The 14,233-nt window shown below is 40.0% G+C and overlaps 1 protein-coding gene across 39 annotated transcripts in view; it reads right to left on the reverse strand.

Annotated features, from left to right (window-relative positions):
* CLASP1 (cytoplasmic linker associated protein 1) overlaps positions 1 to 14,233 on the reverse strand; it is a 246,530-nt gene that overhangs the window by 128,217 nt on the left and 104,080 nt on the right. For 38 of the 39 annotated variants that reach the window (XM_033111629.1, XM_033111635.1, XM_033111608.1 and 35 more), the window contains exon 8: positions 13,146 to 13,213. In XM_033111629.1, the coding sequence (XP_032967520.1) occupies positions 13,146 to 13,213 (68 nt within the window). Of the gene's footprint in view, positions 1 to 7,293; positions 7,413 to 13,145; positions 13,214 to 14,233 lie in introns of those variants that run through there. The other variant, XM_033111631.1, reaches the window with a different exon arrangement.

Here is a 14,233-nt window from a genome sequence, read left to right on the forward strand (position 1 = left end):
ACGAGCTGGCCCGCTGCCCTCCACAGACGGGTCCAGGAGCCCCACACTCTGGGACGTCCCCTCCTTGGGCACCGCGGAGCAGAGGACTGAAGGCAGAGACCACGCCCAGCAGGGAGGGTCACTGAGGTCAGTGTCCCTGAGCACTCTGGAAGCCGGGTTTAAACCAGCCCTGTTCCTGCTATGCCCACCCCACAGAAAGGAACCCACCGCAGCACAACAGGTACAGAAGATCAGTCTGGAAGGGGGTACCTCCCAACACACCTCAGAAAGACTATAAACTCACCCTTGGAAGCAAAGGAAGGGAACACAAGGAGACTGTTGCTTTCACATCCTGAGTATTAAAGAACTCCCCAGAGAAGAATTACAGAGGATGGCGTGAACTGCCCTTCCTGCCGGAGTACTTGGCCACTGCGCTCTGCGGAGACTTAAATCGGCTCGGTACTGACAGCATCTGGTGAGCCACAGGAACGCAGCCTGAAAACTTGGCTCTACATCCTGCTCGGGACCATCATCCCCAGACATACAGCCCGACCTAACTACAAATGAGTGTGTGCAGTAGGCCACTCACAAATACAATTTTTACTTCTGTACAAAGAAACCTAAGTAAACTGAAAATGCCAAAAATGAATTTTAAGATAGAAAAGAGGGACTTACAATTGTGGGTTTTTTCCTCCAACTTTTTTACAAAAATCAAATGCATACACTTATTCAATATTGCACCTGATTATAAGAACCCCTGAACCCTAGCCTATTTTACCAGAACTTTCCATCGGTCTTGCTCAATCAAGTCTCTCAATTCCAAAGGTCAATGGGTAGATTTGTTTTGCATGACTGAGCATCCGTGCCAAATGGGACACCATTCGTCACATGGCTTGGCTGGGTTTTGGAGCTGGCCCGGCTCCTCCCGTGGAACCTCAGACAGCCTCTATGTGGGGGTATACCGGGAGAGGGGCCAAAGTAAGTGTCCTGACCTCACAGCTACACTCCTTTACGCTGAATAAAGGTTCTGGCATATCTAGCACAGGGGGTAAATCAATGAGGGTGCAGTTTCTCACTAAGAAAAACGAAACAATAATTGGAATTCAATCTTCCATGTGATTCTAACCTTGGGACGTGGCATGTCTATGGGGAAAAGTGCACAGATTTCAAAAAGCTCTCCAGACCTTTCATGGCAATATTTCTTACTTTAGACGAGTTATCGAACTTCTCTGATCCCATTTCTCATCTGCAGAATCATTCACACACCTTTCATTTGTGTGTTTAGATGATGTTTTTTAAATGCCCACCCAGTGCCAGGCCTTGGGCTGGATGCTGACAGTTCAGGGAACAGAGCAGGCCCTACGTTTGGAGCTGACAGCCAGTCAGTACGATAAGCCCCTGGAAAGAAAATTCCTAGAGGCGACTCAGGCACGGCTTTCCTGAGGGAGCCTTTGCAACACAAAAAGTGACGCCTGAAAGCCCCTGGGCCAAGAAGACAGGCAGCTGTGAGGACTGGTGCTGGACGGCTCTGGGGCAGGGGGGCGGGACACGTCACAGCAGGCACTGGCAGTTACTCAACATTGTCATGATAACCCCAAGCTGCTTCCTGGTAACAAGTCAGAGAAGAGCAGGACACTTAATCTGTTCCTTATTTCTCACAAAAACACTAAAACGGTACAGTGGGGATGTTTAAGAAACATTCAGACTTTCCTTTTTACTATTTCATGGGAAACGAAAGAGTTTTAAGCAACTTTAAAGGCTGTATATTAATGACGTGGAAAGTAAAAGTGGACCTCTAGGAAACAAGCTTCCAACACCTGAGAGAATCTGAGTGTATTCACAGAAGTCACAATGCGTCCTTCCACTGATCACACACTCTCCTTCTGACCACAGTACTTCTTCTACCTTTGAACTTGCCCTGAAAGGGCACTTTACCTCATAAGTGTCCGAACCCAAACATCAACCGTATCGTTTCAAACCCAGATCCCACAAGTATCAGATCTACACCTTGCGTTCTTTTGAAAATGTCATTTTAATCATCACTGTACCAATCCTGACCCAGTTCTTCCTGACAACCATTATTCAGGCACGAAAGCAAGTCAGCTGGGAGAATTCACAGCCAGCTTTGGGGAAGGTTTCCTACCAGCATGCTTTCCCCCGCTGAAAAGTGACTGCACCAAGAGCTATTTGCCTTTCGCGTAATAATCTCTTAAAATCATCCATCCCTGCTTTTATGACTCCATTCTCAAGAACCCAAGAGAGGCAAATAATCAGCCTTTCGCATAAGATAGAAAAATCAGATGACAATTTAAAATAAACACCTATATTCTAATAAATCTTAATCTGCTAATACCAAACCCATTTCTACTCCAAGATACAAACCCGCTTGAATCACACTCACATACAGACAAAATGCTACGTCCAGCTATCCAAAACTATAATCATCTCCCTACCCTCAAAACCTGCTCATTTTCCGAGTTCCCTATTTCAACTGGTCCTACCATGTTTCCCCGAAAATAAGACCTAGCTGGACAATCAGCTTTTTGGAGCAAAAATTAATATAAAACCCGGTATCATATCATATCATATCATATATCAGATCAGATCCGATCTTATATTATAGTAAAATAAGACCAAGGCTACTAACACCAAGGTTCTGGTTCAATCCCCACATGGGCCACTTTGAGCTGTGCCCTCTTTAAGAAAAAATAAAAATAAGTAAAAACTAAATAAAAGCACTTAATCCTACTGCCCAGATAAACTCTGGAACCCTTTACAAAAAAACAAAAAAATGAATGTATATATAAACATAAAAAAAAATAATTCAAATATTACCAAAGAAAACAAAATGAGGGTAAAAAGCTTCTCTCCCAACTCCAGTATGGTTTCCAGTTTTTGTTTTCAATGCAGTTTTTTTTTTTTTTTTTTTTAAAGATTTTATTGGGGAAGGGAAACAGGACTTTATTGGGGAACAGTGTGTACTTCCAGGACTTTTTTCCAAGTGAAGTTGTTGTCCTTTCAATCTTAGTTGTGGAGGGTGCCGTTCAGCTTCAAGTTGTTGTCCTTTCAGTCTTAGTTGTGGAGGGCGCAGCTCAGCTCCAGGTCCAGTTGCCATTGCTAGTTGCAGGGGGCGCAGCCCACCATCCCTTGCGGGAATCGAACCGGCAACCTTGTGGTTGAGAGGACGCCCTCCAACCAACTGAACCATCCGGGAGGCAGCTCAGCTCAAGGTGCCGTGTTCAATCTTAGTTGCAGGGAGCGGAGCCCACCATCCCTTGCGGGACTCGAGGAGTTGAACTAGCAACCTTGTGGTTGAGAGCCCACTGGCCCATGTGGGAATCGAACCGGCAGCCTTCGGAGTTAGGAGCATGGAGCTCTAACCGCCTGAGCCACCGGGCCAGCCCCTTCAATGCAGTTTTTACTTCGGAATAGTACTGGAGTGACAGAAGAGTTGTGAAGACAGTGCAGAGAGAATTCCCATTCAGCCCAGGCTCAGTCTCCCTACTATTAACATCTAACATTAGAAGGCTACATTTGTTACAATTAACGAATACAGACACATTATGTTTAACTCAAGTCCATAGTTGATTCAGAGATCCTTACTTTTTTCCTATTGTCCTTTATCTGTTCCACATCCCATTCAAGATATCGAGTTACATTTAGTCATCATGTCTCAGGCTCCTCCAGGTTTTGAGTTTCTCAGACTTTCCTTGTTTTAGATGACCTTGACAGTTTCCAGGAGTACTGGCTGGGTAGTTTACAGAATATCCTTCAATATGCATTTGCCTGATGTTTGTATCATGTGTAGACCGAGCTTGTGGGTTTCGGGGAGGAAGGCTACAGGTAATATGTCATTCTCATCACATCGTATCAAGAGCACATGCCATCAACACAACAGCTGATGCTGACCTTGATCACCTGAGGTAGTATGTCAGCTTTCTCTACGGCAAAGTTACTTCTTTCTCCCTTTCCATACTTTTCGGAAGAAGTCACTATGCGCCTCACAGGGAATGGGAAGTCACACACTCCTCCTTTAGGGTAGAGCAGCTACATAAATGATTTGGAACGGGAGATCTGTTGCTTCTCTCTCATTTACATACTTACTCAATCACTCATTTTTATCAGTAGGGGCTCATCAATATTTATACTTTGGGTTATAATCCAATACTACTTTATTTTATTGCTCAAATTGTTCCAGCTTTGGCCATTGGGAATCTTTCAGTTGACACCTGCGTCCATTTGACATACTCCCATGAATGTTTTGGTTTTTGTTGTTGTTGCTGTTGTTTTGTTTTGTTTTGCTTTGCGTGAGCGCTTCCTTACTTTCTGGCATACAAGATATACCAGGCTCACTGGGCATCTTCCCTGCGCCAGCCCTAGAATCAGCCTTTGCCCCACGGAGCCCTGGTCGTGTTGAAAACCAAGATCTGGACACTGGGTGGCAGTTTCTTTTTAAGAGATCTTATTATACATCAGATTCTGCATCTTGTTTTTCTTTAGAGAGCTTTCTATATCTAAACAGAAATATCAACCGTATCATTTTAAACCTAATTCCAACTTTCACCTCCCATTAGATAACCTAACAGTGCCACAGCGGACTGTGCCCGTCACAGAGGACAGCAGTAATGGGTCAGGTCCTACACCAGGCTACCTGCATGCACCACACTCATTTACTCCTCACAGTGCTGCAGGAACTATTATTATCCCCAACTCATATATGAGGAAATGAAAGCTGACCACCAGGTCATGGCGCAGGTCACACACTGCTCATGCAGCCAGTGTGAGGGATTTCGAAGTCCACACGCTTCCTCATTGCTGCCCCAAAGCTCCCTGTCCACTTACAGTCCAGTCATCTAGACCCAAAAACCACGTAAAGGACTGGTGACAGTTTTTGGATGATTTACCTTTACTGAGAAGTGTAAAGGAAAACTTGTCAATTTCTCAGTTAAATTTAGTTCACTTAAAAGACTATCCTGTATTCTAAATTATATCTTTCTTATTTTTTTATTGGTGTTAATGTCCCTTGTTTTTAAAAGAACAAGAGATAAGGTGGGATTTTGTTTTCTTGTTATACTTAGTAAAATTAAAGTTGGCTTCCCTGTATCCATCTTTCTACCCTCCCCAATCCAAATTTTAAAATTTAACTGAGAAGTAAACGGCTTACAATAAAACCTCAGTTTCTTAGAACAGAATACAAGGCCCTTATTCTTCTTCTTCCCCTGCAACATTCCCCCCCAGCAATACCAAACCACTTTAAAAAACAAACTCATCATGTTTGTAGTGTAATTTCCTCTCCCAGAATTGCCTCCCCCAACTCCCTATCTCTGGGCAAACAACTGATTAGGAAAAATCACATTTTCAAAGTGTCTAAAACTTAGTTACAGAGGGCTAATGCCTGTTTGAATAATATCTCTTTGATGCTTTCATTTTTTTTTAATTACTCCCTACGGCAACCATTGAAAATGGTTCAATTTCAGCATCACAGACAAACAAAGCCAAGCTTTTATCCCAACAGCAGAGAGGAAGGCCTGAGCTTGACCACATTGTGGCTAGACGGAGAGGGGCCTCAGACAGTGAAGTCCAGGGCTCCTGCTCTCCGTTCAGCCACCAACACAATCAAGGAAACCTGAAACCTTCTGCATCCAGGTTTGAAAGCTGCCCTGTACCCCATACCAGGCTGCTGAGAGTATCATAAAACAAAACCAAACAAAAGACATTCAGGAAAGTGCTTTGAAAATCCTGAAGTACTCTACACACAACCGTGGCAGAATGGTTGGTACGGTATTTTGCAGAATGTCAATGGCCCTTTATTAATCATGGATGGATAGAGGAAGACTCAAATGTGCCACCACTACAAGAAACAGCTTTTAATCTTGTTTCCCACTATATTTGCAGCTACTTAGGGTAAAATTTACCAAGGCTTCTAGGCTGGCATTTCAGGTAACAGTGATTAACGAGGGGGGCAATTTGAAAGGAATTACCAAATGAAAGAACAGTCTTTATTTTATAAACTTAGACCCATAGGTTCTCTCCATGGCTTTTAATACATTAGTCGACTTCCTTAATTATTTTGCCCTGTTGTTTAAAAAACAATCCAAAATACAACTTAAGACAAATGCTACTTTTATAAGTAACATATTTCCAAATCCTCCAACGCAGTCTCTAAAAGAGGTCACTTCAGAATGTGAATTATTTAACTCTCCTGACCAGGTATTGATTTCCTACAGCAGCTTAACCTGAACACAGAATACTGTAATGAGGGATGAAGTAAAAAGGAATACTATCACTGTGTGCCTTTAAATTCTCAATTTGAAAATATAACAAGCAGAAATACAGCATCTTCCAATATTCAGCAAACTTAACCAAATTTAGTGTAAGATACATACACCTCAACAATCCTGCACAAAATAAACAGAGAAAAGGAGCTGGATGTGTGCCAATTTCCTTGCAGTGGGAGACATATGAACACTTGTTATTGTGCACGATTTACTCTGTGTAATACCTATTTAGCGGTAGAATCTTGGTATTGTATTTTGTTTCAATTGCAGGGTTTGGAAACACCCTTCAGAGACAACAAATTCAAAGCCTGCCAGGAAGACCATCCATAGGAAAGCCAAGACAGTGACACAGGTTGTTCACACATCAAATGCACTCTTCCTTCAAACACAGACCTTGTTCACAGGGAGTCCTTTCAAAATCTTTTTAATGCTGCAAAGTGTGGGTACAAACCTCCATGGAAAGAATGGCAGCTAATCAATAAGGCTTTCTGAAAACAGTATTTTTTTTTTGTAGTTTTGGGGCTCCGTTCTTGCATTTTAAACATGTAAATCTTTCAAAGGGAAGAAAAAACATTTATAAAATGATTTCTCAAGACAGACGCAGCACTCCGGCAGTGCTACGATTCATCTCTGCTTTTCCTCTACCCACTGCTGGGAAACCTTAGGACAGCATCATATACTTACTAACAAATGTCTTGCAACTATAATTTATTTTCATAATCCACATGCTGTGAACACAAGAGAGCAGAAAAAACGTAAAAGCACATGAACTAGACAGAGGCTGATGAAAACACAGCTAACCTCATCTTACTGGGTCCTACGTCCTCTCTACTAATCCTCAAAGGTTAACTCTAATACATGGAGGTTTCACAGTTTTTCCCTGCCTAAATATAAATATTTATAGCAATTAGTTTCCTAAGTTTCAGCCATGATTTATAGTTATAAAAGCAATTACAAAATCTTAAATGTGTAAATTTTATTTCCCAGTTAAAGCTGCAAAAATTACAAAATTTCGGACTATATTAGAAGAGCCTACCTTTCCCCGTAGTCATGTTTGTCAGGGATCTTGGTACAGATAAAAACACTGCTCTGGAAGCTGTATCTACTCACAGCAACTTAAGCATCAGCAAACTCTCCACCCACACGACTTCTTCAATGCGATCCAGCACCAATGACAACTGCCACCCTATTCCAAAATAAAAGCCTATACTAAATATAACTGAAATTTTTTTTAAGGGGTGGTGAGTGGGAGGTGAACCTTCTCCATCTGGCTTTACTCATGTAAGAGAACCTTCTTTAAAACTGGTATTTAAAAAAAAAAAATTAACTATCTGATTTCCCCCCTATAAACAGAACATTCCTAACAAAAACCTGAAATAAGAATAATATCAAAAAGCAATATTATTTCCACATAGAAGATGAAGCAAGCTGCCATTTGCTGCAGCTTACACTGGTGTCAGAAACAGTCTCTTCCAGGCTATTGCAGGTGGTCCTCCCCTAAGCACAATATACTTGCCAGCTTTGTAACACATTATCCCGGTATCCGTGACTATGGAAACCCTTTCCTAAGACATGAACCAGAATCCCGAACCTTGTAATATGCCGAGTCCCATAAACAAGCATGGAAGAGAGTAGGGACCCATTGTCAGCATTGGTTTTAAAGACTATGGTTTGGCTTCTTAATAATTAGAAAAGGAAGTCAATTCACTTTTAAATGAAGACCTGTTCTAGCTAAACGGGGCAGTAATTCAGATGTCACTTAATTCATCTTCTGTCTACTTATTTTCAGACTTGCACAGGTATTTCTCATTTCCAACAACTTAGAAATGATACCTAACAGTTTTCAAATTATAAACTTCTTTTGGTAAAAAATCCCAAGGCAGGATGCATTCGGCAGCAAAATGATACCCTAAAAATATTCATGAACAAGGGCCAATAATTGTATATAATTATCTGTTATCTAGTTTATAGTTGTGTCAGCAAATATTCTTTCTCTTTAGCTACAAATTATTATAGAATTTTCATGGATTTACCAGCATGATATTTTAATTCCTTCCTCATAAACATGTTAGCTTTGCTTAAAAAACTCTCAAAGGCATGAGCATTTTTAACCAAATTAATATCCATGGGCCTCACTTCAATAAAACCCAATTAAAATAAAGACCATTAAGTGGCTGCAGATGAAGGACACTGACTAGTCAGTCTATAATTACTGGCTCTTTAATGCCGAAAATCCAATTCTCCCAAGAGCGTAAGTACATCTGCATGATTTTAAAAAAAAAACTTACATAGAACATAATTTGCTTTTTGAAACCCATGGAAGGAAAAACTATAATTTTTGCCTCAAGGGGCTTGCTAATTATATGGAGATGGAAATAAAGAAAAAGAAGTATCTATAAAACAGCATATTTTTAACTCCAATATTCTTGCCGTTCAAAGCTGAAAGGCCTTCGGGTAACCTAGCAACAAAAAAGAACGATACAAATAGGAAGTATTCTATAATAGTAGAGACAGGGTACTCATTTCTCATTGCTACTCAGCTGCTTTTTCATTGCTGATTTAGTCACAATTGTTACACTTTTAAAAAATTAAGTCCCTGGGTTTACTTAAATATAATCACACATACTAGAACATAACTTCGCTGTCAAGAAATACAACCTATTTCTTCTCTAAGAGTATCATTATTCATTAGTAGTTTCTTTCAACTTAGCTCAAATCCAGAGCTTTTATTTCTTACTCAAAAGAGCATTAGTGTTCACAAATAGCAAGAGAAAAAATAAATAAACTTCATCAAAATTAAAAACTTTAAACACCAAGAAAGTGAAAAGACAACCCACAGAATGGGAAAATATATTTGCAAATCAGATACCTAAGAGTCTCGTATCCAGAATACATAAAGAACTCTTATAGCTCAACAACAAAAAGACAAATAAACCAATTTAAAAATGAGCAAATGTACTTGAATAGAGATATTTTCCCAAAGAAGATCTATAAATGGCCAACGAACACGTGAAAGCAAGCTCAACATCGTTAGTCATTAGGGAAACGCAAATCAAAGCCACAATGACTGATACCACTTCAAACTGTGACCAAGATGACTATCTATCCATCTATCTATCTATCTATCTATCTATCTATCTATCTATCTATCTATCTATATGTTTGTTTTTTTTAAGAAAATTGGTTTTGTTTGTTTTTTGTTGGAGAGGACGTAGAGAATTTGGAACCCTTACACATTGCTAGTGGGAATATAAAATGGGAAGCCACTGTGGAAAACAGATTGACAGATCTTAAGTAAATCAAACATAGAATTACCTTGTGACCAGCAATTCTACTTCTAGGTATATACTCCAAAAAAATGAAAAGAGGTGTTCAAACAAAAACTTGCAAACGAGAGCTCAAAGGAGCACTACTGACAATACCCGAGAGGTAAAAACAGTCCAAATGTTCATCATGGATGAACGGATAAACAAAATGTGACATACATCTACACAATAAAATACCAGGAAAAGGAATGAAGTACTGATACATGCTACCACATGGACGAACCTTGAAAACAGAATGCTAAGTGAAAGAAACCATTTATATAAAATGTCCAAAACAGGCACATTCATAGAGACAGGATATAGGTTGTCAGGGACAGGGAAAAGGAGGAAATAGGGAGTGATAGTGGCGTAGGTTTTCTCGGAGGTGATGAAAATATTCTGGAATTAGATAGTGGTGATAATTGCACAATTCTGTGAATATACAAAAAAAACACTGGATTATATACGTACTTTAAAAAAGTAAATTTTTGGTACAAATTTTATCTCAATATTTAAAATACACTGATTATTTCCAAAAGCAAAATCCAACACTCATTTGTGATAAAAACTCAGATATAATAAAAAGAAATAGATGAGCACTACCCTCATCCTGCTGAAGAACATCTACCAAACCACCGACAGTTAGCATTATGCTTAGTTGTGAAATAACAAGATGGGGAACCAGGCAAGGATGTCAACTCACCACTCATAGTTTACACAGTGGCAGAAGTTCTCAGCAGTGCAATAGAGCAAGAAAAAGAAAAAGTATAAAGAGTATACAGCTCTGCTAGAGATAAAACTGTTCATTTTTGCAGATGGTATGACTGTCTATGCAGAAAATCTCTAAGAATCTACACAAACTTCTAGAATAAAAAAGGTTACAAGCTAAGCTATATAAGGAGAAAAATGGGCAAAGCACAGGGAGGATGGACTGAGAAAAAAGTAGAGCAGTCAGTGGTCTGAAGTCCAGAAGAGTTTTAAAAATGGTTACACAGAGAGTTGTCAGGCAAAACCCAAAAATCGGAAGAGGGGATGGCATTTATACAATGCCACTGGAGTTTCTCTGTGCTGTCTAAATGTTCAATGGCTCTAGCAAAGAAGAAAGTCAGGCGGTTGTTAGGTTTCTGACAGTTAATGAACATCTTACTGGTCTCTCAAAGTTACTATAAAGAGACCAAATTTATTTGGGTTAGGAATTCTGCAATCTTTATATAGACTTTAGGTTATTCTATTTTGGCTCTATTAATTAAAATACTAATACTACATATAGACAGCAAAAAAGCTGAAATTATACTCATAGGCCTCCAGTAAGTTTTGAGTTAAGGCTTCCTGACCATCTGCTATTTTTAACTTAGATGCCTTAAAGATAACTGTTTTCATTCTCAAATCTGCCCCTATGCCACATACAAGTATTCACACACACAGACCCCACAAAAATAAGGAAAGCTGGGAACACTTACACCTGAGCATTTTGAAGAAAATGTTGCTAGGATGCACCCAACGCCACAGGATGACATCATATGAGTCATGTTCCTTAAAGTTCACAGATATATACATACATACAGTCTTCTAGACAAGGTTTCCAGCATGGCTGTGGTCCTTCTCCCAGTGTCACGTTATAGTAAGATTATGTTTTATAGCTATAACATAAGCTAGGAAGCACAAACTCATTTCTGCCACCACTCCACATCCTTGCCCGGGACTTTCTATCATGATGCCAACACGATTTGAACTGGAAAACCATAGAAACTACACAAAAACACACACAAGATTCAAAGCACGTGTCTGGCAGCTGGCTGGGCAGCCGTGCCCATGTACACGTCAGGCCCACTCCTCACTGGAGCACGACTCCGAGGCCAGACTGTCCCAAGAATACACTTTTTAAAGCACACATGGAAGTAAATACAAAAGTAGGGGGTAATGTACAGAAACTATGCCACAGTTAAAATAACATACAAATTATACAATTATAGGACAATGAATTATAAGAGAATATAGAAAAATGAAAACTGATTCGTTGGTGATAGCTGAACTATGGTAAATATTCTTCTTTTTTCTTTTAATAGTTGTTACAAATATATAAATATATGAAAAAGAAATGAAGGGAATTAATGAAAGCATTTTTAGAACACTTCAAGCATTTTAGAAGAAACATGCTATATCTGAAGACACATTCCTTACTGACAATGGTAGGTACAGAGCAGACCGTGAGTGAAAAGACCCGGATTCTGGGCTCGCTCTGCCCTACATACTTACATACTATGTCACTTGGCGGGAAATCACTCAAGCGCTTTTATTAGGTTGGCGTGAAAGTAATTGCGGTTTTTGCAATTATTTGTAACCTTTTAAACTGTAATTACTTTTGCACCAACCTCATACAACTTCAAGATACTCAACATTTGAAAGCTGTGCTGTGATTTAAGATCCTTAGCAATTCTGAAATAGCTATGATGCAATGAGGTATCCAAAGTTAGAGAAAGTTCTTGTTGGCAACTGTCTTTGTGATGACTTCATTCATACAGTAATTCACTCCTGTCTTTTCTTCCCCTTCTGGAATCACAATAATTACCCACTTGTCCTCAAATATCATCACAAAGTACAATAAAGGAAATACAGGTACTGGAAACAAGAGGTCGCAATTCAAGTCTCAGTTATTGTTTTGTTTATTTATCCAACAATATTTACTGGATACCTACCACATGCCAGGACTTTCTGAGGCACTAAGGATAAAGCAGGGAATAAAACAAAGTTCCCGCCCTCGTGAATAAAAAAAAGTATTTTGTCGTGCATGCACTAACAAGGTCACTCCAGCAGGATGAGGGCACAGAGTTCCCTCTGAAAACTGGCTGTGCTGTTCTGGGTGGCCTCTGTAATGAGATCTGGGTGAAATGAGGAAGACAGCCACGATGCCACGGAGAGGACGACTATTTGAAGCAGAGGGAATCCGAAGCAGAGGCCCCGACGCAGGTGCAGCTTAGAATGTTCAAAATAAGCAAGGAGGCCAGTGGAACCGGAGCCGAGAGAAGTGTGGGTCAGAACCACACGAGATGTCGAGATGTCAGCAGCTGGTGGCCAGCACCAGACCGCAGGGCCTGGTGGGCCACGGGGAGCCACTGCCTTACAGTCTGTGTGATGCAAAGCTCCGCAGGGCTGTGAACAGGGAATCCACATCACTTAGTTACATGTAAAAGAATTACTCTGGTTGCTGTGTGAAAACCAGAATGTAGGTGCTGGGAGAGAATAAAAGCAAGGATGTGGGTTAGGAGGAGACCACGAAAGCACAGGTGAAATACAGAATGGCTGGCACCAGGAGAAGAGTAGCCGTTGCAGTGAGAATCACCGGGACTCCAGATGTTATGTTTTAAAAGTACAGCCAACAGGATTAGCCGATGGACTCAATGTCAGTTATGAAAGAAAGCCAGGGACAAGCCCGTAGTTTCTGGCTTGGGAAAGTGGGAAAACGGAGCGTAAGTCTTAGACCTACAAACCCTCAACGAAGGATCAAATTCAGATGCTCAAAAAGAGCACAATGACTGACATCAAACTGAAAAGCAAAAATAAAACCACCGCTTTTTCTACTCACCATTTGCAGATTGTATCATGTTTCCAGATTTCTGGACTTCATCAAATTTTGTAAAAATTACATTCAATCTGTATGAAAAAAGTATATATATATAAACTATTAAACATCATTGTTTAGTCAACTACATTAAAACACTAATGTGAAGTTGAGTCATACTCCAAGGGGAAAAAAATCAATGATACACACCCACCGAATAACAAAAACAGTAACTATATTAATAACAATATCAATAGCTAACAATAATTGAGCACTTATTATAAGCCAAGCACTGACCTGAGGGCTCTAACTGAAAGACCTCGTTCAACCCTTGTAACAGCCTTATACGGTATTACTATCATGCCCATTTTACAGATGAGGAAATCAAAACCCCCACAGCTTACATAAGGTGACAGTTCTGGTGGAGATGCCAGCCCTGAGAGAAAGAATCTAGAGCGCACGCTCCCAGACATTATATTAAACTGACTGGGTGCTCTACACAAAATGTGCATACATTATGAAAAGCGTGTACTTCTCCTATTTCTGCCTAAGCACAGACTGTTGATTACTTAGGATAAAGATTTTTCAAAATGCTACGATATTACAATGCAAAGGCTTTTCTGTGACTTACGCTTAATTCAAAAATGCTATAAATAACTTCTCTAGAAACAAACATTGTGACAGGATAACCTTCAGCTTAAAAATCAACATGACATTTATTTTCCATTAATGGATCATTTTCACCTTGACATTTAAATTGACGCAAAACTCCTAAACCAGTCAAAATATTTCATCTTAGTGACACAAATATGAAAGAAAAATTGAGGGGTGGTGGGGGAAGAGTAAGGAAAAAAGCACCTTTCCTAAGCAAAACAGAGATACATCTGAATAAGTATAAAGGTTAAGATTCCAAGGTAATGTACTTTTGCATTCACACACATGCCACCCATTTCAGGGACCAAACAGAAATTTTGGCACTTTTCCTACAAACCATCCTGTCATACAAACTAATCATTTCAAACATGTTAGTCTTTTCTTCCCAACCAGAATGGAAGCTCCGTGGGCGTAGGGATGGGAACTGCATTTTTAGTATTCTGTACACACCTAGCATT

Source organism: Rhinolophus ferrumequinum, chromosome 8, assembly GCF_004115265.2.
Source record: "Rhinolophus ferrumequinum isolate MPI-CBG mRhiFer1 chromosome 8, mRhiFer1_v1.p, whole genome shotgun sequence".
Taxonomy (NCBI): domain Eukaryota; kingdom Metazoa; phylum Chordata; class Mammalia; order Chiroptera; family Rhinolophidae; genus Rhinolophus; species Rhinolophus ferrumequinum.